General features: G+C 37.7%; 2 protein-coding genes across 52 annotated transcripts in view; one reads left to right on the top strand and one right to left on the bottom strand.

Moving 5' to 3' along the window:
* LOC112136064 (uncharacterized) overlaps window positions 1–2652 on the bottom strand; it is an 83280-nt gene extending 80628 nt beyond the window's left edge. The window contains exons 1-2 of the mRNA XM_054529342.2: window positions 2599–2652; window positions 2079–2496 (exon numbers count right to left, since the gene is read on the bottom strand). Of these exons, the coding sequence (XP_054385317.1) occupies window positions 2079–2496; window positions 2599–2652 (472 nt within the window). The remainder of the gene's footprint in view (window positions 1–2078; window positions 2497–2598) is intronic.
* The window catches only part of SUPT20H (SPT20 homolog, SAGA complex component), a 50413-nt gene continuing 24616 nt past the window's right edge, over window positions 2192–27988 (top strand). For 10 of the 51 annotated variants that reach the window (XM_054528757.2, XM_054528761.2, XM_054528756.2 and 7 more), the window contains exons 1-9: window positions 2192–2329; window positions 10292–10387; window positions 13272–13307; window positions 13935–13993; window positions 14270–14336; window positions 16499–16625; window positions 17698–17801; window positions 21238–21354; window positions 21472–21525. In XM_054528757.2, the coding sequence (XP_054384732.1) occupies window positions 10385–10387; window positions 13272–13307; window positions 13935–13993; window positions 14270–14336; window positions 16499–16625; window positions 17698–17801; window positions 21238–21354; window positions 21472–21525 (567 nt within the window). In that variant the 5' untranslated portion in view covers window positions 2192–2329; window positions 10292–10384. 51 annotated transcript variants of the gene reach the window in all.

Genomic DNA, 27988 nt, shown 5'->3' with positions numbered 1-27988 from the left:
TTACAGTTTCATAGCTGGGGAGAAAATTTGCATCAGGATGAATCATATCTCAAGTCTCACCCTTATCTGTTTTAGGTGATATTTAGAACAGACTTTGGACTTCAGACTTTAGAGTTGATGCTTTTGAGACTGTTGAAGTGGTATGAATGTATTTTGTGTTCAATAAGGACATGAATTGCAGGGGTACAAAAGTCTGTTGACCAAATTATATCCCCACAAAATTCATATGTGTAACCCCAAACCCCAATGTCACTGTATTGGAGATAAGATCTATAAGGAGGTAATTAAGGTTTAAGAAGATCATAAAGGTGGGGCCTTTATCCAATAGAATTAGTTACTCATAAGAAGAGACATGAAAGCTAGTGTGCTTGCACAATGGATTCTTGGTTATGACACCAAAAGCACAAGTAACAAAATAGATAAATTAGATTTCATCAAAATTAAAAACGTTTGTACACTGAAGGATATTACAAAGAAAGTGAAAAGACAACTTACAGAATGGGAGAAAGTATCCACTAATGATATATCTCATAAGGGTCTAATATCCAGAATATATGACTACACATAACTTTAACAACAAAAACACAAACAACTCAATTTAAAAATGGGGAAAGACCTGGATAGAGAGTTCTCCAAAGAAGATATACAAATGGCACAAGGGCATGAAAAGATGCTCAACATAACTAGCCATTAGGGAATGCAAATCAAACCCACAATAAAATACCACTTTATACCCTTTGGGATGGTTACTATCAAAGGAATAGAAAATTATGGTGTTAGTGAGGATGTGGAGAAATTGGAATCCCCCGACAATGCTCTTGGTATGTAAAATGGTTCAGCTGCTGTAGAAACATTTGTTTACCGGTTCCTCAAATATTTTCACGTAGAATTACTATAAGACCCAGAATTTCCACTATGTTTATACCCAAAAGAATTGAAAACAGGGACTCGAACAAATACTTGTATACAAATGTTCATAGCATTGCTATTCACAATAGCCCGAAAGTGGAAACAACCCAAATGTCCATCAGTGGATGGACAGGTAAAACTGTGGCATCTAGGTACAGTGGAATAGTAGCCATAAAGAGACATGTAGTACCGATACATGCAACAAGGTGTACAAGGTGAACCTGCAAAAGATTATGCTACGAAGACAGACCAAAAGGTCACACATTCCATTTATATGAAATATCCATAATAGGTACCACAGTTTGAAAGCTGATTGGCATTTGCCAGGGTCTGAGAGAGGGAGGAATGGGAGTAACCACTTAACGTGTTCGGATTTTATTTTGGAGTGTACTTTAATACACTTATAATGTGTGCAACCACTAACTCTAATTCCAAGACATTTTCATTCATCATTACCCTTGGCATTGTGAATGGCAAATAATAAATGCTCATTAAAAAGGTTCACCCCAGGCCATGCATGATGGCTCACGCCTCTAATCCCAGCACTTTGGGAGGCCAAGGCGGGTGGATCACTTGAGATCAGGAGTTCAAGACCAGCCTGCCCAACATAGTGAAACAGTCTCTACTAAAAATACAAAAATTAGCCGGGTGTGGTGGTGCACGCCTATAATCCCAGCTACTCCGGAGACTGAGGCAGGGAGAATCGCTTGAACCCAGGAGGCAAAGGTTGCAGTTGGCTGAGATTTCACCACTCCACTCCAGCCTGGGCGACAGAGCAAGACTCTGTCTGAAAAACAAACGAACAAACAAAACAAAACAAAACAGACCTTACAATGTGTGCTAGTAATGCGGTTTCTGAATTTTTAGAACCCTTCTCTGGGGTGGTTTTTTTAAAAACATTAAACTCATTGGCAGTTGATACACTACAGAAGGTTGTACGCATTGGACTAGTAAATGTAGATAACGGTGTCGCTGTTTTTCCATTTGTATGTACTAAGCAAAGAGAAAAGCTAGTTCTATGTTTCTTCCACTCTAGAAATTCAACAGGGTCGTTTTTCCCCAAATTCACATCTACACCCTCCCTCCCACTTTGCGGACTCGGACTCCAGGCCTGAGCAGAGATCCTGGGCCCCGCCTCCCGCCCTCACCCGAGTCTCTGCGGGACTCACCGGCGTCCTGCGCGGAACGCAGCGCTCCACGATCCTTGCAGCGGCCTCGCTCTCCCGGCTCCTCCCCTTCCGCCCGCCTTCCCCGCCCCTCGGCCCAGCCCGCCAGTCGGAAGTGCGGCCGCCGGAACTGGCTGTTGGTGGGGGTGTAGCACTGAGCCGCCGACGGGGCGGGTGGGCTCTGCGGCCGAGGCGGCTTTGCGGCCGAGCAGGCGGCGCCGTCTTGGGGCCTAGCGGCGAGGCGACCCGCACAGGTGGGCGGTGGCGGTAGGTGGGTGGGACTGGCCAGCGACTGGCAGCGCAGTGGCTTAGGCGCGCGAGATCCGGCCAGGGTCAGAGGTGAGCGGGCCGCATCCCAGAGCCCGCTGGAGGAAGACGGGGTCCCCAGAGACCCGGCAGGCCGGGGCGGAGGTTGAGGCAGCTAACCTCACGTTGGACGCCTACATCGCCTTTCGCGGTATTGCTAAGCCGAACTTTTAATTTTAGTTTGACTTTTGGGTTCCAGAGACGGGTATTTCCGGACACTGGCAAGAATTTTGCCTTGCGTGTCTTCGAAGGCAGTTTTCTTGGTGTCCATATTGCATAAAGGCTGGTCGCTCTGTGGAGATGACGGTTTTACAGGTAAAGCCTAAGTTGTGACAAAAGCTCCTGCAGTGGGAAGACTCTGGTCGATCAGGGAAATCAGTAGAATTGACAGCAACGCTTAGAATTGGATTAATTACTGGCCGTGGTTACCCGGCGCTCAGAAATGAATTTGGAGAACAGTTGCCCTGGAAGCCATCTCCGGTAACCACTGCGCAGTGGGGGCCGCGTCTTCTTGAGTGCAATTCATCAAAGTCTCTAGTAGGACTCAAAATATAAAGTGACGAGCAGGATTTTCGGAGTTGAGTACAGTGTACTTGGGTTGATCACCATGTTATAAAGTTAGATCCAAATTAAATACATATTCGTCTCTGAGTAGAACTTGGGTCCTTTTTTTAATTGCTTTGCTTTTTAAAGAAATGTAAAACCAGATGCCGGTTTGATTAGTTTGCAGGTTGTAATATTGGAAGGGACCTAAGATTGGACACAGAATTCTGAATTCTGATCTAGGTCTGTGATGTTAGGAAAGTCAGATGTTCTGATTGCCTTATTCTGTAAAACGGAGATGATAATGATTACAGTTTCCTCACAGGTTCTAGTAAATTCTGTGTGTAGTCAGAATGTTTGCTTTGTGAGAGATATGAAGTTATTAGTTTTTGTCTGAAGTACTTAAATAATTTAAAGTTAGTAAGCCCCCATCCCCAATTTAGTAACAAGAAATCTTAAAGTCATCACATTTTGTCCGAAAAGTACATAGTGTATCTTCATCTTCAAATTCAGTGGCCAGAAAATTTTCACCTTAACCTAAATTCAACTTAAACCTCCTAGGAGCTCTTCAAGGGTAGGAGTAATATCTTACTCATTGTAAATGATTGTAAATCATTTACAGTTGTATGGTGCTTGTGTTTGTGTTGTATTAGGAGTTTAGTCCATTTTTTAAAGTTTCAGACGGAGTTTCACTCTTGTTGTCCAGACTGGAGTGCAATGGGGCGATCCCGGCTCACTGCAACCTCTGCCTCCCAGTTCAAGTAATTCTCCTGCCTCAGCCTCCTGAGCAGCGGGGATTACAGGCGTGTGCCAACACACCCGGCTAATTTTTTATTTTTTTAGTAGAGACTGGGTTTCACCATTGTTGGTCAGGCTGGTCTCGACTTCCTGACCTCAAGTGACCCACCCGCTTCTGCCTCTTACAGGCGTGAGCCACCGCCCCAGCCAATTTTTTTTTTTTTTTTTTTTTTTTGGAGACGGAGTCTCTCTCTGTCGTCCAGGCTGCAGTGCAGTGGCGCAATCTTGGCTCACCGAAGCCTCCACCTCCCAGGTTCAAGCGATTCTCTTGCCTCAGCCTCCTGAGTAGCTGGGATTACAGGTGTACGCCACCACACCCGGCTGATTTTTGTGTGTTTAGTAGAGACGGGGTTTCGCCATGTTGTCCAGGCTGGTCTCGAACTCCAGGGCTGAAGCAATCCACCTGCCTTGGTCTCCCAAAGTGCTGGGATTATAGGCGTGAGCCACTGCGCCCGGCCTTCTGTATTTTTTTGTAGAGACACTTTCCCCATGTTGCTCAGGCAGGTCTGGAACTACTGCTCCTGGGCTCAGGCCATCTGGCAGCCTCTGCCTCCCAAAGTGCTGGGATTACTGGCATGAGCCACACCTCACCTGGCCCTTTCCATTTTTTTTTTTTTAATGGCTTGGCAAAAAACAAAGCTTTGGGGTTCACCAAAAATCAAAGCAAAACTGTTTTACCTGGAAAATCTTGTTTTCTGTCATCAGAAGTTGTGCTTTAGTTCAGCTGTGTAGACACCCAGTAGTGGTTACATGAAGTTAGGTGAATAGATTAAAAATAATTTTTGTCTTCACTCTCAGAGCAAATGTTTTCTATTTATTTTTTTTTATTTTTTTTATTTTTTTTTTCTTTGAGATAGGGTCTTGCTCTTTTACCCAGGCTGGAGTACAGTGGTGTGATCATGGCTCACTGCAGCCTCTATTTCCCAAGCTTAAGTGATCCTCCTGCCTCAGCCTCCCGAGTAGCTGGGACCTGTGCCACCATGCTGGACTAATTTTTTTTTCTTCCCTTAGTAGTGACAAGTCTCACTATGTTGCCCAGGCTGGTCACAAACTCCTTAGCTCAGATGATCCTCCCACCTGGGCCTCCCAAAGTCCTGGGGTTACAGGTGTGAACCACTATGCCCAGTCTTATCTCAGAGCAAATGTTATGCACCATCCTGTGCTAGGCAGAGTGAGCTTCAACCCTGGCAGCACGTTTGACTCCTCTGGTGAGCTCCAAAAATGGGGACTGTGCCTCACTCTAGACCACTTAATCAGTCTCAAGCAGGTGGGTCACAGGCATCCCACAGTTTGAAGCTCAGCCAAGTTACTCTTGTGCAGCCAGGATGAGAACTCCTGTAGTTACAGGAAAGAAGGTTTTCTTTTTTTTTTTTTTCTTTTTGTTATACTTTTAAGTTTTAGGGTACATGTGCACAACGTGCAGGTTTGTTACATATGTATACATGTGCCATGTTGGTGTGCTGCACCCATTAACTTATCATTTAACACTAGGTATATCTCCTCATGCTATCCCTTCCCCCTCCCCCCCACCCCACAACAGGCCCTGGTGTGATGTTCCCCTTCCTGTGTCCATGAGTTCTCATTGTTCAATTCTCACCTATGAGTGAGAACATGCAGTGCTTGGTTTTTTGTCCTTGCGATAGTTTGCTGAGAATGGTGGTTTCCAGCTTCATCCATGTCCCTGCAAAGGACATGAACTCATCATTTTTTATGGCTGCATAGTATTCCATGGTGTATATGTGCCACATTTTCTTAATCCAGTCTCTCATTGTTGGACATTTGGGTTGGTTCCAAGTCTTTGCTATTGTGAATAGTGCCGCAATAAACATACGTGTGCATGTGTCTTTATACCAACATGTTTTATAATCCTTTGGATATATACCCAGTAATGGGATGACTGGGTCAAATGGTATTTCTAGTTCTAGATCCCTGAGGAATCGCCACACTGACGTCCACAATGGTTGAACTAGTTTACAGTCCCACCAACAGTGTAAAAGTGTTCCTATTTCTCCACATCCTCTCCAGCACCTGTTGTTTCCTGACTTTTTAATGATCGCCATTCTAACTGGTGTGAGATGGTATCTCATTGTGGTTTTGATTTGCATTTCTGTGATGGCCAGTGATGATGAGCATTTTTTCATGTGTCTTTTGGCTGCATAAATGTCTTCTTTTGAGAAGTGTCTGTTCATATCCTTCACCCACTTGTTGATGGGGTTGTTTTTTTCTTGTAAATTTGTTTGAGTTCATTGTAGATTCTGGATATTAGCCCTTTGTCAGATGAGTAGGTTGCGAAAATTTTCTCCCATTCTGTAGGTTGCCTGTTCACTCTGATGGTAGTTTCTTTTGCTGTGCAGAAGCTCTTTAGTTTAGTTAGATCCCATTTGTCAATTTTGGCTTTTGTTGCCATTGCTTTTGGTGTTTTAGACATGAAGTCCTTGCCCATGCCTATGTCCTGAATGGTAATGCCTAGGTTTTCTTCTAGGGTTTTTCTGGTTTTAGGTCTAACGTTTAAGTCTTTAATCCATCTTGAATTAATTTTTGTATAAGGTGTAAGGAAGGGATCCAGTTTCAGCTTTCTACATATGGCTAGCCAGTTTTCCCAGCACCATTTATTAAATAGGGAATCCTTTCCCCATTGCTTGTTTTTCTCACGTTTGTCAAAGATCAGACAGTTGTAGATATGCGGCGTTATTTCTGAGGGCTCTGTTCTGTTCCATTGATCTATATCTCTGTTTTGGTACCAGTACCATGCTGTTTTGGTTACTGTAGCCTTGTAGTATAGTTTGAAGTCGGTAGTGTGATGCCTCTAGCTTTGTTCTTTTGGCTTAGGATTGACTTGGCGATGCGGGCTCTTTTTTGGTTCCATATGAACTTAAAAGTAGTTTTTTCCAATTCTGTGAAGAAAGTCATTGGTAACTTGATGGGGATGGCATTGAATCTATAAATTACCTTGGGCAGTATGGCCATTTTCACGATATTGATTCTTCCTACCCATGAACATGGAATGTTCTTCCATTTGTTTGTATCCTCTTTTATTTCACTGAGCAGTGATTTGTAGTTCTCCTTGAAGAGATCCTTCACATCCCTTGTAAGTTGGATTCCTAGGTATTTTATTCTCTTTGAAGCAATTGTGAATGGGAGTTCACTCATGATTTGGCTCTGTGTTTGTCTGTTATTGGTGTATAAGAATGCTTGTGATTTTTGCACATTGATTTTGTATCCTGAGACTTTGCTGAAGTTGCCTATCAGCTTAAGGAGATTTTGGGCTGAGACGATGCAGTTTTCTAGATATACAATCATGTCATCTGCAAACAGGGACAATTTGACTTCCTCTTTTCCTAATTGAATACCCTTTATTTCCTTCTCCTGCCTGATTGCCCTGGCCAGAACTTCCAACACTATGTTGAATAGGAGTGGTAAGAGAGGGCATCCCTGTCTTGTGCCAGTTTTCAAAGGGAATGCTTCCAGTTTTTGCCCATTCAGTATGATATGGGCTGTGGGTTTGTCATAGATAGCTCTTATTATTTTGAGATACATCCCATCAATACCTAATTTATTGAGAGTTTTTAGCATGAAGGGTTGTTGAATTTTGTCAAAGGGCTTTTCTGCATCTGTTGAGATAATCATGTGATTTTTGTCTTTGGTTCTGTTTATATGCTGGATTACATTTATTGATTTGTGTATGTTGAACCAGCCTTGCATCCCAGGGATGAAGCCCACTTGATCATGGTGGATAAGCTTTTTGATGTGCTGCTGGATTCGGTTTGTCAGTATTTTATTGAGGATTTTTGCATCGATGTTCATCAGGGATATTGGTCTAAAATTCTCTTTTTTTGTTGTGTCTCTGCCAGGCTTTGGTATCAGGATGATGCTGGCCTCATAAAATGAGTTAGAGAGGATTCCTTCTTTTTCTATTGATTGGAATAGTTTCAGAAGGAGTGGTACCAGCTCCTCCTTGTACCTCTGGTAGAATTCGGCTGTGAATCCATCTGGTCCTGGACTTTTTTTGGTTGGTAAGCTATTAATTATTGCCTCAATTTCAGATCCTGTTATTGGTCTATTCAGAGATTCAACTTCTTCCTGGTTTAGTCTTGGGAGGGTGTATGTGTCGAGGAATTTATCCATTTCTTCTAGATTTTCAAGTTTATTTGCGTAGAGGTGTTTATAGTATTCTCTGATGGTAGTTTGTATTTCTGTGGGATCGGTGGTTATATCCCCTTTATCATTTTTTGTTGCGTCTATTTGATTCTTCTCTCTTTTCTTCTTTATTAGTCTTGCTAGCAGTCTATCAGTTTTGTTGATCTTTCAAAAAACCAGCTCCTGGATTCATTGATTTTTTGAATGAATCTTTCTTTCCACCAAATATTAGAAACATATGTACCCAGGGAGTGAGGTTTGGTTTTGGTTTTGGTTTTGTTTTTTGTATCAAATAGGCTAGATAATGTATCTTTTTTTTTTTTTTAATTTTAGTTTAAGTTCTGGGATACATGTGGTGAACATACAGGTTTGTTACATAGGTATACATGTGCCATGGTGGTTTGCTGCACCTATCAACCCGTCATCTAGGTTTTAAGCCCCGCATGTGTTAGGTATTTGTCCTAATGCTCTCCATCCCCTTTCCCCCAACCCCCCAACAGGCCCCAGTGTGTGATGTTCCCCTCCCTGTGTCCATGTGTTCTCATTGTTCAACTCCCACTTATGAGTGAGAGCATGTGGTGTTTGGTTTTCTGTTCCTGTGTTAGTTTGCTGAGGATGATGGTTTCCAGAATCATTCATGTCCCTGCAAAGGACATGAATTCATTCTTTTTTATGGCTGCATAGTATCCCATGGTGTATATGTGCCACCCTTTCTTTATCCAGTCTATCATTGGTGGGCATTTGGGTTGGTTCCAAGTCTTCGTTATTATAAATAGTGCTCCAGTAAACATACGTTACATGTGTATGTGTCTTTATAGTAGAATGATTTATAATCCTTTGGGTATATACCCAGTAATGGGATTTCTGGGTCAAACAGTATTTCTGGTTCTAGATCCTTGAGGAATCGCCACACCGTCTTCCACAATGGTTGAACTAATTTACACTCCCACCAACAGTGTGAGAGTGTTCCTGTTTCTCCGCAGCCTTACCAACATCTGTTGTTTCCAGACTTTTTAATGATCACCATTCTAACTGGCGTGAGATGGTATTTCACTGTGGTTTTGATTTGCATTTCTCTAATGACCAGTGATAATGAGCTTTTTTTCATATGTTGTCCACATAAATGTCTTCTTTTGAGAAGTGTCTGTTCATATCCTTCACCCACTTTTTGATGGGGTTGTTTTTTTCTTCTAAATTTAAGTTCTTTGTAGATTCTGGATATTAGACCTTTGTCAGAAGGATAGATTGCAAAAATTTTCTCCCATTCTCTGGGTTGGCTGTTCACTCTGATGATAGTTTCTTTTGCTGAGCAGAAGCTCTTTAGTTTAATTAGATCCCATTTGTCAATTTTGGCTTTTGTTGGAATTGCTTTTGGTGTTTTAGTCATGAAGTCTTTGCCCATGCCTGTGTCCTGAATGGTATTCCCTAGGTTTTCTTCTAGGGTTTTTATCGTTTACGGTTTTATGGTTTTATGTTTAAGTCTTTATTCCATCTTGAGTTAATTTTTGTTAAGGTGTAAGAAAGGGGTCCAATTTCTGTTTTCTGCATATGGCTAGCCAGTCTTCCCAGGGCCATTTATTAAATAGGGAATCCTCTCCCCATTGCTTGTTTTTGTCAGGTTTGTCAAAGATGAGATGGTTGTAGATGTGTGGTGTTATTTGTGAGGCCTCTGTTCTGTTGGTCTGTATATCTGTTTTGGTACCAGTAGCATGCTGTTTTGGTTACTGTAGCCTTGTATAGTTTGAAGTCAGACAGCATGATGCCTCCAGCTTTGTTCTTTTTGCTTAGATTGTCTTGGCTATACAGGCTCTTTTTTGGTTCCATATGAAATTTAAAGTAGTATTTTCTAGTTTTGTGAAGAAAGTTAATGGTAGCTTGATAGTAATAGCATTGAATCTATGAGTACTTAGGGCAGTATGGCCATTTGCACAATATTGATTCTTCCTATCCATGAGCATGGATTTTTTTTCTATTTGTTTGTGTCCTCTCTTATTAATAAGAGGATTTTTTGTCAGCAGACATGATTATATCTGTGATTTGTAAAGTGAACTGGATAGTGATCAAGCCCAGTGGGCAAGCTATTAAAATAATTCAGAGGAAAAATGAGAACAGCAACAGTGGTGATAGAGAAGAGATTTTAAAAAATGTATTTTTTTCTCTCTGGGGATGTTAAATATTTTTGAGAAAAGGAGTAATAATTGTAACTTGGCAAGTGCGTTTTGCCCTTCCTAGTTGAAACTACTTTTCAGCAGTGAGTGGATAGGTTGTGGTACATGAATTTTATTGTTAGTCGTTATTAAAAAGTGTCTTAAAAATATATATGTCTTAAAAATATAAGTAATTTTCCTTATTAATTATTAAATATGTAATCTCATTTTTTTCTCTTAATAGCCTTATGTTAATATTGGGATTTTATTGTTTTTGCTTTTCAGTACTGTAAGATTGATGTTAAAGGCATGGTGTTCACCCCACTTCATCAGCGTACATAAGTTATCTCTTCTTTTGGACCCTTATTTTATGCCATAATGGTAAGCTTCAGCTCAGTATGTTCAAATTTGTGTTTTAGAATGTTCTCTTCCTTCATCTTCATAAAGATATTTGTATTGTAGATATAGAAATACTCTTGTAAGCTGTACAAGTTATCCCAACTGGGAAATTACTTAGCAATCACATTGCAAAATCTTCTCTATAAAATATATTGCTCACTAATCAGTGTTACAGTGATCACATTCATCCATCTATCTGTTCTTGTATTTATGAAGTATTAAAAATATTTACTTCTATCTACTTTGCCATATTCCAAATCGTTGGCAAGGAGGATGGGTATAAATACAAATAGTTTTGGGGAGCATAGATTTCTTGTATTTTAAAGCTTTTCTTTAGATTTTATTAAAATTTAAAAACAAATGTAACCTGCTAACTGCAGATAAGGTATTTCAGGCAGCATCAGTGCTAATCTTCTAATGGCACATTTCTGTTCACTGACTTACAGTCACTAAACATACTTAGGAGTAGGCATTTAACTTTTGCCATTAAGAAATGACAAACTAGGGGAGAAAAACACTTTTTAATGTTTTAAAGAAGCAGCAGCATTTGACAGAGAATAAATGAACATTGACCACCATGTTATTTATTTAGATAACCCGTATTCTGCGTCACAAACTTCAGAAAACATCTGTCTTCCTTCTCCTCTTGGTTCTTGCCTATCTACTCCTCCCCTATTAGAGAAAAGTAGAAGTATCACAGTGGGGTTCTGACCACACCTTGTATTTTGCATCTATATTACCTAATCATTTTCCTCTTAAGTTTTTGAAGGAGGTAATGAATGAATGATGCTTTTATTTATGTATGTAGGCGTGTCTCACTAGACCCTTTGAAGTTTTAATTTCAGAAGACGAAATATTTACTTGAGATGACTGGCTGTTTAAAATTTTCCTAGACTATATATATTTGATTTTGTTTATTATAATTTTTTGATACAAACTCTAAAATTTTATGGGCAAAATTTAAAAGAACCTTCTGTATTTGTGAAGTGTGTATGTACAGAATTATGTTTTCATGGTGGAAAATGGGATCAGGGAAAATGGGATTCAGGAATCTTACCTTGAATCCTGGGAACCAGTTTCATTGGGAATCCGCTTCTTACAAGTTTTTTTTTTTTTTTTGGTAGTGACAGAATCTCACTATATTGTCCAGGCTGGTCTTGAACTCCTGATTTCCCACCTCGGCCTCCCAAAGCTTTGGGATTACAGGCATGTGCCACAGTGCCTGGCCAAGATTTTTTAACAAAGCAAATTGGTGTAGATTTATTATAACTGAAGGTTTTGAAAAGATGGCAGATTTCAGACTTTGTTCACTTACCATATTTAGATATTTGATAATGTGAGTTTTTCATTGAACAGTGCAAGAAGGCCTACTGTTTTTGGAATTATACAAATTCTCCATCCTTAGGACTAGGTGGTCACTGAAAAGTTCCCATGATTTCCAAAGGGTGGCAGTATTTGTTTTTCCCCCTTACCCTCCTGGAACTTTGGTGGGTGGTAGGAGTTTTTACCCACATGCAATTTGGTAGGTTGAGGTATTGGAATCTGCAAAATAAGACAGAAGAATTTAAGTCCTTTTAAATGAAAACTGAAAGTTCTGTGCCACTTAATAAAATTTAAAAATGACTATCATTGTGAATGAAAAAGACTATAAAACAGAAAACTAGAAAGAAAACCACCAGTGGTATATTTGGGTTTTGTTTTATTTGTTTTTTTTGTTTTTGTTTTTGTTTTTTTTTGAGATGGAGTTTTGCTCTTTTTGCCCAGGCTCTAGTACAATAGCACGATCTGGGCTCACTGCAACCTCTGCCTCCTGGGTTCAAGTGATTCTCCTTCCTCAGCCTCCTGAGTAGCTGGGACTACAGGCGCGTGCCACCACACCCAGCTAATTTTGTATTTTTAGTAGAGATAGGGTTTCACCATGTTGGCCAGGCTGATCTTGAACTCCTTACCTCAGGTGATCCTCCTGCCTTGGCCTCTCAAAGTGCTGGGATTACAGGCATGAGCCACCATGCCTAGCCATGTTTAATTTTGTTTAGAACCTAGTACTTTTATTCATATGTGTCTTTAGAAATGAAGGCTTTGCAAATGAAGACATAGCATAGCTTCACCATGTTTTTTCCTCGTCTCTAAGAAATGAATGGATAGGGATCTACTAGCAGATCTCAAACCTTACATGTAGTAACAGTAATATATTTCATCAATTCTGAGGTTCATTTTCTTTTATATTTTAATATTACTGAATTGATGAGTTGATAAGAATATCTTAGAATTGATAGCATATTTTTTTCTGTCTTAATGTTATGCAAAATAATGATGCATGCTTTCAATGGCATCTTAAATTCATTGAAACATGGCAATGATAGCCATCATTTATTCTTTCTAGGCACTGAGCTAGAGATGTTGTAGGTTTCTTGCATTAATATATTAGCAATTTCTAAGTTAATGTTAAGTGCCAGTACAACCCCACTCCCAATTTTCAGGATTTTTAGCAGATAAGGAGAGTTTAGCCTTTGCTTCATTTTGATTGTATACTTTATGGCCAGTATATTTTTTTGAATGGTGCTCTTAAAAATTAAAGTCTATGAAGTGATGATAGCTGCCATATGCAACCCTCCCCTATGTTAGCCTCACAAACACTGACCAGAGAGACCGTGTTAGCATTCTTATTTAGTTTGTTGTTAGTAATCAGGTGCCCAAGACTCATATTTTTTCTTTGTTATATATATATTGATCATAGAGTGGAGTGGAGGAGACAAAGGAAAATATATTAGACCTGTTTTAGAAAACATTAGAAATGTTAAATGTATATTAAATTTTTTTTGTGGAAATAACTAATATTACCAAATATACTATTTACTTTTTACAGCAACAAGCTTTAGAACTAGCTTTGGATCGTGCAGAGGTGAGGTGTGACTAAGTTACATATTGAAATGGTGTTGTCTTTAATTGACAAAAGCTCAGTTTTAAGAGATTTTTGTATGTGATTTTTAAAGGAGCACATTACTATTTTAGGACAAGTATGCATATCATTTTGCTGTAAATATATAAAAATGCCAGGTGATATTTGGATCACCTGTTACGTGGAATCCTCAAGATAATAATGTTATGGAATAAAACTTACTTGAAGAAGGATATAGAATTTCTAAAATTGTGTTTTCCTGTTTTGACAAGTTTTCTAATTACTGAAAGGAAAAAATAGCTAAGGTATACAGTATATAATTTTTCATACAGTAAGCATATTTTGAACAACCATAAAATATATTGATAATATTTCTGACCTGTGAAGTCATGGTTGTGAAACTATGATTTTGCTTATGGCAATGAAATACTCTGCTAAATCGTGGTGCAGTTCAAATTTCATTTGTTTGAAACTTATCTTTAGATGTTAAGTAGTTTTTCCTACAAGATGTAATTCAGAGACTTAAGTGAATAGCCTTTTTAGCCTTACATATGTTTTAGATATACTCAATACAGTTGTTCATAGTCAAAAGCAAAAGGCAAGCTGTTCTCATAAACTTTTGTTTTTTAGTATGTCATTGAAAGTGCCCGACAGAGACCTCCTAAAAGGAAATACCTATCAAGTGGAAGGTATGAATAATTAATTGGTAACATCTTAGATTCATTGAAATATGATGATAGCTACCTTTTATTGCATTCCTAGTAGGCACTGAGCTAGAAATTTTATAGGTTCTTTGCATGTATTAGGTATTTCTAAGTTGATATTAGCTACTATATTCAGCTCCACCCCAGTTTTTGGGAAATTGAGGCAAAAATGTGAAAATTTAGGAAAAAATTAAGTAACATTCATGTCATGATGATTACTCTGTTAACATTTTATATATTTGTTTCATTAAATTTTTTTAGAAAATCTGTATTTCAAAAACTTTATGACTTGTATATTGAAGAATGTGAAAAAGAACCTGAGGTTAAGGTAAGTATACATTTTTATTGTGTTGTAGCTTTTGAAATGTAGAAGAGAGGAATATGGAGGAGTTACATCTGGAGTATTATTTTTTTGTGTGTGATGAACTAACATCTTTTTTAACCTGACCCTAGTCAATTCTGTAGCTGACCCAGAGCTCTGGCTAATCTGGCACCAGGCAGAGATCACCTGCTGAGGTAGGAGTGAAGGAACAGTTATATTGAGTATCAGACTGTCTCACTAGGAAGTCATAAGCAAAGCCACAGTATATATTATCTTTTGCTTCTTCTTCCCCCTGAGAAGTGATTTATGAATTTATAGCACTTCCTCCTGAGAAGTTATTTACAAATTTATAGCAGTAACCTGTTTTCTCGTGATGATTTGAACTGGAAAGCCAGAGCTATTACAGAGCATGTATGAAATTCAAGTACAGTAATAAAAACTGAGCTTGATCATAAAACGAGTTCATGGCCAATTTAACTTAATTCATTTTTATTTGGCATAAAGATATGGGTAGTCGAAATGTAACAGAAGTCGATTTATTGATGTCTTGGAGCCCTCGGGTTGGAAGGGCCTAAATGTCTCTATGAGCTTTTGTTGTCTGTCTTTAAAAATGAATACAGTTTTACTATTTAGGCCAAAAACAGTGGAATTCCAGTAGTGTCTAACTTTAAAATCTTTACATTAGGAAAAAAATTATTTTTAAACTTATAAATAAATCTTACAGTATGTTTTTCATAAGTTCTACTGATATATACTTGACATACAATAAATTGTACATGTTTAAAGTATGTATTTTTTAAGTTTTGACATGTGCGTTATAGAAACACCTCATGAAACCATTACTACAAGCAATAGAATGTACATATTCATCATCTCAGTGACAGAACTAAAATAAGAGAGCTACATATATGAAGATTCTAAATTGGAATTGGCAAGCCACTCTCCACCAACTAAATGTGGCCTACTGCATGTTTTTATAAATGAATTTTTATTGGAACCCATCACACCTGTTGGTTTGTATATTATCTAGGGCTGTCTTACAGGTACAAAGACAAATTGAGTATTGCAGCACAAACTATTTGGCCCACAAGTGTAAAATACTATCTGGCCCATTAAGAAAGAAAATTTGCAACCTCTAGTCTAAATGGGATCAACTCTGTGGTAGCTAATTTGTTTTGTTGAAGAGGTACACATACTGTAAAAATTTATCTAATTCTGTCTTAAGTCAAATTATGAGGGTTTTCTCTACACTGAAAAGACTAACATTTTAAGTCTCTCTTTACTAGTTTAACATCGAAGTGGTTAAAAGTTGTTTGCCTTTTTAAAAAAATTCCGGGTTGCTTAGTGTTTCGATTCTATGGTGATGACAGATTAAGAATTTATCACTTCTCTGTGTATGTGTGTATGATATATGTTTAATCTATATTTACTAAATAAAAGATATTCAAAACATTTGTTTTCTGAGATTCTGAAAAAAATTTACTGTTATTTTTGCTAAATAAGATTTGATGACATGATTTGTTAAATCTGTAAGTAGGTTTTATTTTAAATTATATGCATTTTTAAAATCATGGACTTTGTTGTGGTTTTTAAGGAGCTGTTGAATTGGATTTACAGAAAATGTCCAAATTGCTTACTTCGTCTTACCAATGAGATATTTTTAGGTTCAACACTTCAGCTTAGAGCTGTTGAACTTGTTTGTATATTATTTAGCCTATAAAATATTTAAGAAATGTGCACTTCTTAGATACAACCAAAGAGAATGCTCCAAATTCTTTAGGTTAGACTTCTACTTAATGGAAACTGTATGCTTCTGTGTTTTATATATTTGCATTTAATGGTTTTATATACTACTTATTTAAATATTTTTATTTCTTAAGTATTCAAAAGTACTTGTTTTATATTTAAGTGCTTTTATTGTCTTATAGGTCACCCATTTTTAAAATATGAATTAATTTGCATAAAACATAGTAGTAAACAAAAATTAAGTTTACATAGCTGTCCCATATGTAGTGGCTATAGTTTTGTGAGCCTTCTCCATTTATTCAGAATCATAATGCGGAAAGAGCACCAAAAGGTTAATTCAAGCCTGATTTTGTTAAATCATAGCATTATTTGTTAAGGTTATACTGGATTATTTTCATGAGCTCTGCCTCTTTCTAAAGCAGAAATTAAGAAGAAATGTGAACTTGTTAGAGAAGCTTGTTATGCAAGAGACTTTGTCATGTTTAGTGGTCAATCTATACCCAGGAAATGAGGGATATTCGCTGATGCTCAGGGGAAAAAACGGATCAGGTAAGACCCTCCAGAGCACAGCTGCCACAAAATACTTTTGCTAGGCAGGATGTGCTGTTTTTTTAAAGTAGTTTTTTAACCTGCTAAAGCATTTGTCCTTCAGATAGTGATGACCTAGTGATAAAAACAGATTTTGATCCCAATTTTCTTCCTTATGATATGTTTTAGTAGAATATTAGAAATTGTCTCTCTTACAGTTATCTTTCCTGAATGTGCGTTTTAGAAGTATTCTAATTGATATGTCTTTGAAGTCCAATTATAAAAGCATCTCAGAACCAAAGGAAAGGTTAAAAAAAAAAAGGAAAATGATAGAGGCATAACTTATAAATGATTAAAATAGAATTTCCTTTCATTCTATTGCTATTTATATTTTAAGATAGTATACCGTGTTTAAAGGTAGGTAATCTTGCAGTTTGAATATGAGTCTGAAATCTTCAAAATTAAGCAGACTCACTGCCTTTTGAGTAATTTTCACATATTAAAATATTTCTATTAATACTGAATATGAACATTTCTGTTAATGGTGAATATGAAAATAATTTAAAAATATAAACACTTCAGTTTCATTAAAGAGGTATAAAAATTTAATATGATGATAATGTGAATTCTACAAGGAACTCACATAGCTGGAATTCTGTGTGTGTGTTGGTAATTAATTGTAAAGTGTAACACCAAGAGAATTTTGTTGTAAAAGTGACCACTTTTCAGAAAAGGCACCAAATTGTCCCTCTGATTTCCAGATTAGATTAATTGGTCTTCAGTGAACTTTCAGTTACTTTGACATTGGAATTTTATCATATTCTGATTATTTTGCTTTGGGCTGTGGTTCAGATTGTGACGTTATGCCAGATGTTTTTTCATAATGTGTTAGGTTTTTTTTCCCCCCTTAAATAAAGAAGGACATTAGGATGGCCTTTTGGTTTTGGGTTTTTTTTTTTTTTTTTCCCCGATCCTTGCTTGGTTGAAATGCCTTTTGGTTTTATTATATACAGTTTTTTGAAAAGCCATTTGAATTATACAGCTAAGCTTTCAGTGATCATGATCATTTTCAAACTTCATGTTTTAAATTAAGATTCCGAGACCATTCGCCTGCCCTATGAAGAAGGAGAGTTGCTTGAATATTTGGATGCAGAAGAATTACCTCCTATTTTGGTTGATCTCCTAGAAAAATCTCAGGTACAAAATTTTTATCTTTAAAATGTCTTTATATTTGTTATATGTATATGATATATATGTGTCACATTTTTATATATGTATACATATATGTATATAAACGACTATATGATGTTTCGTGACAGATGATATTTAATTTCTATCACTGTTCCCAACAGCCTTTAGAACATGAAATCAGGCTGGGCTTTGGTGGCTTATGATGCCTGTAATCCCAGCACTTTGGGAGGCTAAGGCAGGAGGATCACTTGAGCCCGGGAGTTTGAGCTCACTACAGTCTCAAACCCCTGGGCTCAAGTGATCCTCCTGTACCACTGCAGGATTAAAGAAGGAAGGATTAGAGAAGGAAGAGGAAAACCAGAATTGCAGTGATTGCACCACTGCACTCCAGAGTGGGTGATAGAGCAAGACCCTGTCTCTAAAACTAATAAAAATAGAAGATGAAATGAGACATATATGGCTATCTGGAAATAGGTTTATTGTGGGATATTTAACCTTTAGGGTATACTGAAATGTAGAGACGTAGTTCTTCTAAAATAGTTAGAACAATTAGCTCATCAATTGGAAATCTCCCTGTAGTTACAATCAAGAAATTATGAAAGAAACTACTTTGAATATTTATGAAGTTTTTCACTTGGGGGCCAGAAACTGGCCTTTACATCTGTACTTCTGTTCATAGCTTGCCTAGGTAAGCACTCCCTTGCCCTGTTCTACTTTCTTCTTACTGCCTTAACTTAACTCCAGCCATACTGTGTACTCTACTGAGGAAAAAGAAGACATCACATGAGAACTCTCGTTTCCTCCTAGCACCAGTCGACTAGCATCCCTACCTCTCTCTTCATATCTGCCTGCCTTCCCGTTAAAATAGTTGATGTATACTGTTTATAGACGTCCATCCCCTCCACTTGTTTTCTGGATCCTCCCCTTCCTTCTCAAGGACTTAAAATTATAACCTCTCTTTTTTTCTATTTCTCTTTCTCTATTAAATGCAGAATGCAAGCATACTGTGTTACAGGTTGAGCATCTCAAATCTGAAAATTTGAAATCCACAGTGTTCCAAAATCTGAGCACTGACTGACACTTAAAAGAAATGCTAATTGGAACATTTCCGATTTCAGGTTTTTTGATTAGGGCTGCTTAACCTAAGTATTATGCAAATATTTCCAACTCCGAAATGCTTCTGGTCTGAAGCACTTCAGATAAAGGATACTTAACCTGTATGTCTCAAATTAAAAAAAAAAAAATCTTCTCTTGACCTCATGTCCTTCTTCAACTACTGCTCTTGTTACTCTTGACAGCAACGCTACTCAAAGAATTTATAGTCATTCCCTCTTTTGCACATCCCATTCTTTCCACCACCTATCTCATTTGGCATCATGACGTTGTTCTGCAGAGGCTGTGTTTGTCAGTTACCAGTGATCTTCATATACTGAATAATTGGTCACTTTTCTGTTCTCTTCTTAATTGGCCTCTTAGCAAAGATCAGTGGATATAACTACGTCCTGCTTGAAATGCCTTTCTGTTGACTTCTGAGACATCATTTTCCTGGTTTTCCTCTGCCTTCTCTAATCCTTCGGTCTTTTTTACTATAATCCCTGTTCCGTCCATAAACATGTGTGTTTTCAGGTTCAGTCCTTGGCCCTCTGTTTTTCTGTAGTAATATTCTCCCTGAATGATTTCAGCCAGTTTCATGGGTTTTTAAAATGTTACTTAGTCTATTGCTTATATGCCTCACCATGGCCGTTCCACCAAGCTCCTAACTTACATATTTACTTGGATATATAATAGGTTCCTCAAATTTAACATGACAAAAACAGAACTTTATTTTACCTCCCAAACCAGTTTTATCACCAGTCTCTTCAGTCTAACAGATGACCCTGTCCTCACCTTCCACATTCAGTCCATCAGCAAATGCCAGTCTCTCTTTAAGATACATGGTCGTGCCCAGTGCTCTGAAGAAAACCCTTGCTTTCCTGTTTGTCTTCGTCTTCTAAATCTCATCCTCACTCACGGCATTCCAACCATCCTTGTCTCATTTCCACAATAAAACACTCCAAGCTTGTTCCTACAGTAAGAACTTCTCATGTGTTATTCCCTCTGTCTGGAATGATCTGTCCCTGAAGTGTCTGGCCCTTTCTTGTGATTCAGATCTTAGGTAAAACCTAAGGTTTCTATCTGCACATACAATCCAGATTAGCCCTTCCCTATTTGATTTCCTTTATAGAATTCATCACTATCTAAAATTACTTTGTTCTGTTTATGTTTATTGCCTGTCCTCCCACAACTGAGAGCAAATGTTATCTGACTACTGTATCTGTGAAGCTGTACCTGGATAGTGCCTAGCACATAGTACACATTGTAGTTGCTCAGTAAATATTTATTAAAAAGAATGACAATAAGAATGACAAAACATGGAGACCACAGTACCCACTAAAAGTTCTGAATGGGTGGAAAACATACTATGAGTGACCATGGCAAGTCATAACTAGCAAGACTTCAGTGATAATAGTTCTTACATTTGAGCATAGAAAGAACTGAAAAACTATTTTTCTTTTTTTTTTTTTTTTGAGATGGAGTCTCACTCTGTCACCCAGGCTGGAATGCAGTGGCCCAATCTTGGCTCACTGCAAGCTCCACCTCCCGGGTTCATGCCATTCTCCTGCCTCAGCCTCCTGAGTAGCTGGGACTACAGGCGTTCACCACCACACCCAGCTAACTTTTTTGTATTTTTAGTAGAGACGGGGTTTCACCATGTTAGCCAGCTAATTTTTTTGTATTTTTAGTAGAGACGGGGTTTCACCATGTTAGCCAGGATGGTCTCGATCTCCTGACCTTGTGATCCACCTGCCTCGGCCTCCCAAAGCTGGGATTACAGGCGTGAGCTACTGCGCCCGGCCTGAAAAACTATTTTTCATATGAATTTTATATTTAGCTTCCCTCTTATTAATAAAGGCTAAGGGCAAAGATTATATTTCTGAAAATTTTAGCAGAGCAAATATAGAAGTTATATCTAGAAGCTGAAACACTGGCAAGGTTGGTTGGCAATTTATAACAATGATAAACTTTATAGTAATGACAGAGTTAGCAAAATGTAACAGTAAGCCAGTGAGCTGCAGAAGAACAGCAGTTCCAAGGATCTGTAACATAATAGTATGTAAATGCCAAAAGTCAAACTGTTGACTTGGTAGATGCCAAAGTCAATCTATAATTAGAAACTATTAAATAGTTTTAAATTGCTTCTTGTGTCATAGTGATGAACATAAAATACTTCCTCTGAAAAGGTTTACATACTGTTAAATCTACCAAGGAAATCTACTGAAGAGTACATACATGAGTGGCCAGAAATGTTGCATGAATGTAAAGAATGCGAAATGTTTGATATAAACCCACTTATTTAGGCTTTTGAAAAAAAAATGACATTTACGTATTTTTACCCAAACAGGTTAATATTTTTCATTGCGGATGTGTCATAGCAGAAATACGTGACTACAGGCAGTCCAGTAACATGAAATCTCCTGGTTACCAAAGTCGGCACATTCTCTTACGTCCAACAATGCAGGTAAGGATGTTTAATTAAGAAATACTATTTTAGATTTTAGTTGGGAGTTTTATTTATCGAATTCTTCATATGTTTGTGCATAGATTAATGAGTTTTTTAAATTTTTATTTCTTCTAGACTTTAATTTGTGATGTACATTCAATAACAAGTGATAACCACAAATGGACCCAGGTTAGTTGTTTTGTTTTTTAATCTTAAACAGGGAAAATATAGGATGAAAAAAACTTATCATTAAGCAAAAGTGATTTCTGCTTATTTTTATTCAATAATTAAGTTTGATGCTTTATGTGAAAAGCTGGTATTCCTTTATGAGATCTAGAAGTTAAGGGTCTCTTTATATGTGTAGTAATCCCTCAAGTTGCCTAAGATCATTTTAGGGTCAAGCTGGCCTAATATATTCAATGAGATAAAACTTAGTTCTTTATCTCCTCTCAAACAGAAATGTTTTGTTTTTACCATGGTTAAAATAGATACTGATTTTTTTTTTTTTTAATAATTCAAGTTTCTAAACCTAGCCTAGCCTATCTTTCTTTGCCATTTATACTGGTTGCCTTGAAGTGAGGGGAACTCTCACCCCTGAGAATAACCAGTTAACCCTCCAGTTCTGGCTCAGTGATATATGAGGGGACTTCAGAAAGTTTGTGGAAAACTGGAATTATAATAATAAAAAATATAAACTTTTCTTCTCAATATAAGCTCCATCAAGTTCAAGATGCTTGTAAATGATATCAACCATTTATTTAGTCCACCCCTAAAGAACTGAGGGTCCTGGGAACTGAACCATATCAATGCAATCTTTTTTACATTATTAACTGAAGAAAAATGGGTACTTTTTAAGCATTTTTTTTTTTAAGATTAGGAAACAAAAAGAAGTCAGAAGGAGCCGAATCTGGACTGTAAGGTGCATACCTAATGGTTTCCCATCAAAACTCTTACAGAATTTCTCTTTTTTGATGAGAGGAATGAGCAGAGGCATTGTGGTGCAGAACGACTCCAGTGAAGCTTTCCCAGGCATTTTTCTGCTGAAGCTTTGGCTAACTTTCTCAAAACACTCAAAATAAGCATGTTATCATTCTTTGTTCCTTCAGAAAGTCAACAAGCAAAATGTCTTGAGCATCCCAGAAAACTGTTTCCATGATCTTTGCTCTTCATCTGTCTGCTTTTGCCTTAACTGAATCACTTCTGCCTCTTGGTGGCCATTGTCTTAATTGTGCTTTACTATCTTCAGGATTATACTGGAAAGAATGCTTTAGTAACTTGGTCCTACTTGTTGAAAATTTCTATTGAAAGCTCTGCTTTTGCAGCTGATCGGGATGCAGTGGTTTTGGCACCCATCAAGTGGAAAAGTTTACTCAACTTTAATTTTTCGTCAAAATTGTTCAGGCTGAACCAGTTGAGATGCCTATAGTGTTGGCAATTGTTTCTGCTGTTAATCATTGGTCCTCTTCAATTAGGTTACAAACAAAATGAATTTTTTTTCTCGTAAATTGATGTGGATGATCTGCTGCTGCAGGCTTCGTCTTCAACATAGTCTTGTCCCTTCTTAAAACAAATTACCCATTTGTAAACTGCTGCTTTCTTTGAGGTATTCTTCTCATAAACATTTCAAAAAGCATCAATGATTTCACGATTCTTCCACTCAAGCTTCACCGTCAATTTGATGTTTGTTCTTGCTTCAGTTTTAGCAGAATTCATGTTGCTCTGGTAGAGGCTGTTTTCAAACTGATGTCTTATCCTTCTTAGTGTTTCAAACTAGGTTCTGTTCAGACATGTTATAACAGCTTAGTACATATTTATTTTGGTGCAAAAAGTTTTGAAACCTATGTATAGTTTTTTCTTAATACTCATTTTTCATAAACTTTTTAAAGACCCCTTGTATATGAGATGCCCACTCACAAAAGTGTTCAGTTGTCTGACTATAGTGAGGAATAATTACTAAGTCAAAAGAAAATATCAGTAATGGTAGTTATCCTTTCATGACACGTGATTATAAACTTAGCTTCAGTTCATCAGTAACTACCAAGTATTGTGTTTTGGTTTGGGCTATAATGTTGTCATCTACAAAAAAGATTAAAAGCTATTAAAAGAATATTAGAAAACAGAAAAACTCATTGATTACCATCAGAGTTTGCTAGGGCATCAGTTTCTTACTCTGAAGATTGATAAAGGAGAGAATATAATATTTATCCTGCCCTTCTTGTTATGAACTGTATTTTAGGCAGCCAAGTAACTGAGGGAAAATTCTTAGGAAAATTTCCAGCTAATAGGTGCAAAAGAAATGATAGACTTTTAAAAAATAAAAGTTTGAAAGTCTTAATGAAGTAATGAATCTAGACAGCAGTAATTCTTGGATGTGAAAACCATTAGATGATAGGTTAATGGGAAATTTTATAATGTAGAAATCTGATTAAACCCACTGATTGAAGATGGGACAGTCAATTATTGTGTACCTCCTGGTTTGATGCAAGAGACAGTACACACAGTAGTCATAGCACCAATAAAGAACTCTTGTCCAAAAAAAAAAAAAAACAGCCCATATTAAATCAAGCCACTAGTTGTAACTAGCAGTTTATAGGAATTCAGTGAATAAAATAAACTCTTACGTGACACAATGAGGAAGAAACCAGCCAGATCTAGTTAATGGACATGAGAAAGCAACTGGTTAATTCTAACAAATTCTTATTTAGCAATATTATTAATTGATTCACTTTTAAAAAAAAATAGCCTTAGCTATCAAGATATTTCAGAGTTTAAGCAAAATAATAGGATTCAGTAAAGTATGTTATGTGATAATAGTAAAGAGCCTGTATGTTTGGAATTGGGTATATAGAGTTCACACAATATTAGCAGAGTCATTTTTATTCTTGTAATGTAGTTAAGTTGAGTATAGGATAGGACTGTTACTTCACAGTTACTGAAAAATGCCATGAACCCTTTATGACCCTATAGGTTTTGTGAGAGCAGAGGATTTTGTTTTGCTCACTATCTTATCCCCAGTTCCTGGAAAGGTGCCTAACACATCATAGGTGCTCAGATAGTTTCTTGAATTAATGAGTAGCCACTCTTACAACCTGACCATTCCATCCTCTACAAATTATAGGCATATCTCAGAGTTATTGTGGGTTTGATTCCAGAGTACTGCCATAAAGCAAATACTGCAATAAAGCAAGTCACATGAACTTTTTGGTTTCCTAGTATATAAAAAGGTTACATTTACACTATATAGTTGACCTTGAACAACACAGAGGTTAGGGGCAGTGGCCCTTGTGCAGTCAAAAACCCATGTATAACTTCTGACTCCTCTAATACTTAACTACTAATACCTACTGTTGGCTGGGAAGCCTTACTGGATTTTTTTTTTTTTTTTTTTTTGAGGCGGAGTCAGGTTGCAACTCAGGTTGCAGTGCATTGGCACAATCTCAGCTCACTGCAACCTCTGCCTCCTAGGCTCAAGTGATCCTCCCACCTCGGCCTCCTGAGTAGCTGGGACTATAGGTGCATGCCAACATGCCCAGCTAATTTTTTTATTTTTGGTAGAGACAGGATTTCACTGTGTTGCCCAGGCTGATCTCGAACTCCTGAGCTCAAGCGATCTGCCAGCCTCGGACTCCCAAAGTACTGGGATTACAGATGTGAGCCACCATGCCTGTCAATTAACATGTATTTTGTATGTTATATGTATTGTGCTCTGTATTCTTACAATTAATTGTTAGAGAAAAGAAAACATTATTAAGAAAATCGTAAGAGAAAATATGTTTACTGTTCAATAAGTGTATCATATTAAAGGTCTTCATCCTCATCATCTTCACATTGAGTAGGCCAAGGAGGAGGAAGAGGAAAAGTTCATCTTGCTGTCTCAGGGGTACAAAGAGATAAAGAAGATGGAAGGGGAGGCAGAAGAGGCACGCACACTCAGTGTAACTTGTATTGAAAAAAATCTCCTAGCTGGGCGCAGTGGCTCACACCTGTAATTCCAGTACTTTGGGAGGCTAAGGCGGGCAGATCATGAGGGCAGGAGATCGAGACAATCCTGGCCAACATGGTGGAACCCCGTGTCTAAAAATACAAAAATTAGCTGGACATGGTGGTGTGCACTTGTAGTCCCAGCTACTCAGGAAGCTGAGGCAGGAGAATTGCTTGAACCTAGGAGGTGGAGGTTGCGGTGAGCTGAGATCGCACCACTGCACTCCAGCCTGGTGACAGAGCAAGGCTCCGTCTCAAAAAAAAAAAAGAAAAAAAAAAAAAAAACTCCAGTGTAAGTGGACCTGCATAGTTCAAATCCATGTTGTTCAGGAGTCAACTGTATTGTAGTCTATTAAGGGTGCCATAGCATTATGTTTAAAAAAAAATCTATATACATTAATTCAAAAATACTTTATTGCTAAAAAATGCTAATGATCATCTGAACCTTTAGGGAGTCATAGTCTTTTTGCTTCTGGAAGGTATTGCCTGGATATTAATGACTGCTGACAGATCAGGATCTGACAGATTGAGATGGCAGTGGCAGTTTTTTAAAAGACAGCAGTGAAGTTTGCCCCATTGATTGTTTCTTTCATGAAAGAGTTCTCTATAGCATGTGATACAGTTTTACCCTACAGTAGAACTTCTTTCAGAATTGGAGTTAGTCCTCTAAAACCCTGTTGCTGCTGCATTATCAAATAAGTTTATGTAATAGTCTAAATATTATGTTGTCATTTCAACAATGTTCACAGCCAGGAATAGAGTCTATCTCAAGAAACCACACCACTTTTGCCGGGTGCCGTGGCTTGTGCCTATAATCCCAGCACTTTTGGGAGGCCGAAGCAGGCGGATCACGAGGTCAGGAGTTCGAGACCAGCCTGGCCAATATGGGGAAACCCTGTCTCTACTAAAAATATAAAAATTAGCTGGGCATGGTGGCAGGTGCCTGTAATCCCAGCTACTCGGGAGGCTTAGGCCGAGTAGCAATTCAATAATTGCTTGAACCCAGGAGGCGAAGGTTGCAGTGAGCCGAGATCACACCATTGCACTCTAGCCTGGGTGACAGAGGGAGACTCTGACTCAAAAAAAAAAAAAAAAAAAAAAAAAACACTTCATATGGTCATCCATAAGAAGCAACTCATCCATTCGAGTTTGATCATGAGATTGTAGCAATTCAGTCACATCTTCAGGCTCTCTACTTCTAATTGTAGTTCTCTTGCTATCACCACATCTGCAGTGATTTCTTGTCCTGAAGTCTTGAACCCCTCAGAGTCATCCATGAAGATTGGAATCAACTTTTCCCAAACTCATATTAATGTTTCTATTTTGACCTCCTCCCATGAATCATGCATATTCTTAGTGACATCTACAATGGCAAATCCTTTCCAGAAAGTTTTTAATTTACTTTGCCCAGATCCATCAGAGGAATCACTTTCTATGGCAGCTAAACCTTACAAAATATATTTTTTAAATATTAAGACTTGAAAGTCAAAATTAGTCCTTGATCCATAGGCTGCAGAGTGGATATTGTATTGGCAGCTATGAAAACATTAATCCCCTTGTACATCTCCATCAGAGCTCTTGGGTGACAAGGCCATTGTTAATGAGCAGTAATATTTTTGAAAGAATCTTTTTTTTTCTGAGCAGTAGGTCTCTACAGTGGCCTTAAAATATTCAGTAAAACATGCGGTAAACAGATGTGCTGTCATCCAGGCTTTGATTGTTCCATTTATAGAGCACTGATAGAGTAGTAATTCTTAAGGATTGTAGGATTTTCAGAATGGTCAGATAAGCATTGGCTTCAGCATCAAGTCATCAGCTGCATTAACCCCAACAAGAGAGTCAGCCTGTTCTTTGAAGCTTTGAAGCCAGACATTGACTTCTCTCTAGCTATGAAAGTTCTGGATGGCATATTCTTCTAATATAAGGCTGTCTTGTTTAATTTGAAAATCTGTTGTTTAAGGTAACCACCTTCATCAGTTATCTTAGATCTTCTGCATAACTTGTTGCAGTTTGTGTATCAGTACTCGTTGCCTCACCTTGCACTTTTGTGTTATGGAGACAGCTTCTACTCGTAACCCTCATGAACCATTTTTCTGCTTCAAACTTTTCTTCTGCAGCTTCCTCACGTCTCTCACATCATAGAATTGAAGAGAGTTGGAATTTGCTCTGGATTAGGCTTTGGCTGAAGGAAATGTTGCAACTAGTTTGGTCTTCTATCCAGACCATTAAAACTTCCTCTGTATCAGCAATAAGGCTGTTTTGCTTTTTTATCTGTTATGGATATTCACTGTAGTAGCACTTTTAATTTCCTTTATGAACTTTTCCTTTACATTCACAACTTAGCTAACTGTTTGGTACCAGAGGCCTAGCTTTTGGCCTGTTGTAGCTGTTTATAGGCCTTTCTCACTAAGCTTAATCATTTTTAGCTTTGGATTTAAAATGAGAGATGTGTGACTCTTCCTTTCACTTGAACACTAAGAGGCCATTTTTTGCCTAATTTAAATATTATAATGTTTCTAGAAGTAAGAAGTCCTGAGAAGAAGGAGAAAGACAGGGGAGATCCCACACTGGGGAGTGGTGGATCAGTGAAGCTGTCAGAGAACATACATCATTTCTTGATTAAGTACACATTGAATATCACAGATCACCATAATAGATTTAATAATAATGA

Source organism: Pongo abelii, chromosome 14 (assembly GCF_028885655.2).
Source record: "Pongo abelii isolate AG06213 chromosome 14, NHGRI_mPonAbe1-v2.0_pri, whole genome shotgun sequence".
Taxonomy (NCBI): Eukaryota; Metazoa; Chordata; class Mammalia; order Primates; family Hominidae; genus Pongo; species Pongo abelii.
Note: the sequence above shows the minus strand (reverse complement) of the source record. Positions and strands in the feature narration are given on the sequence as shown.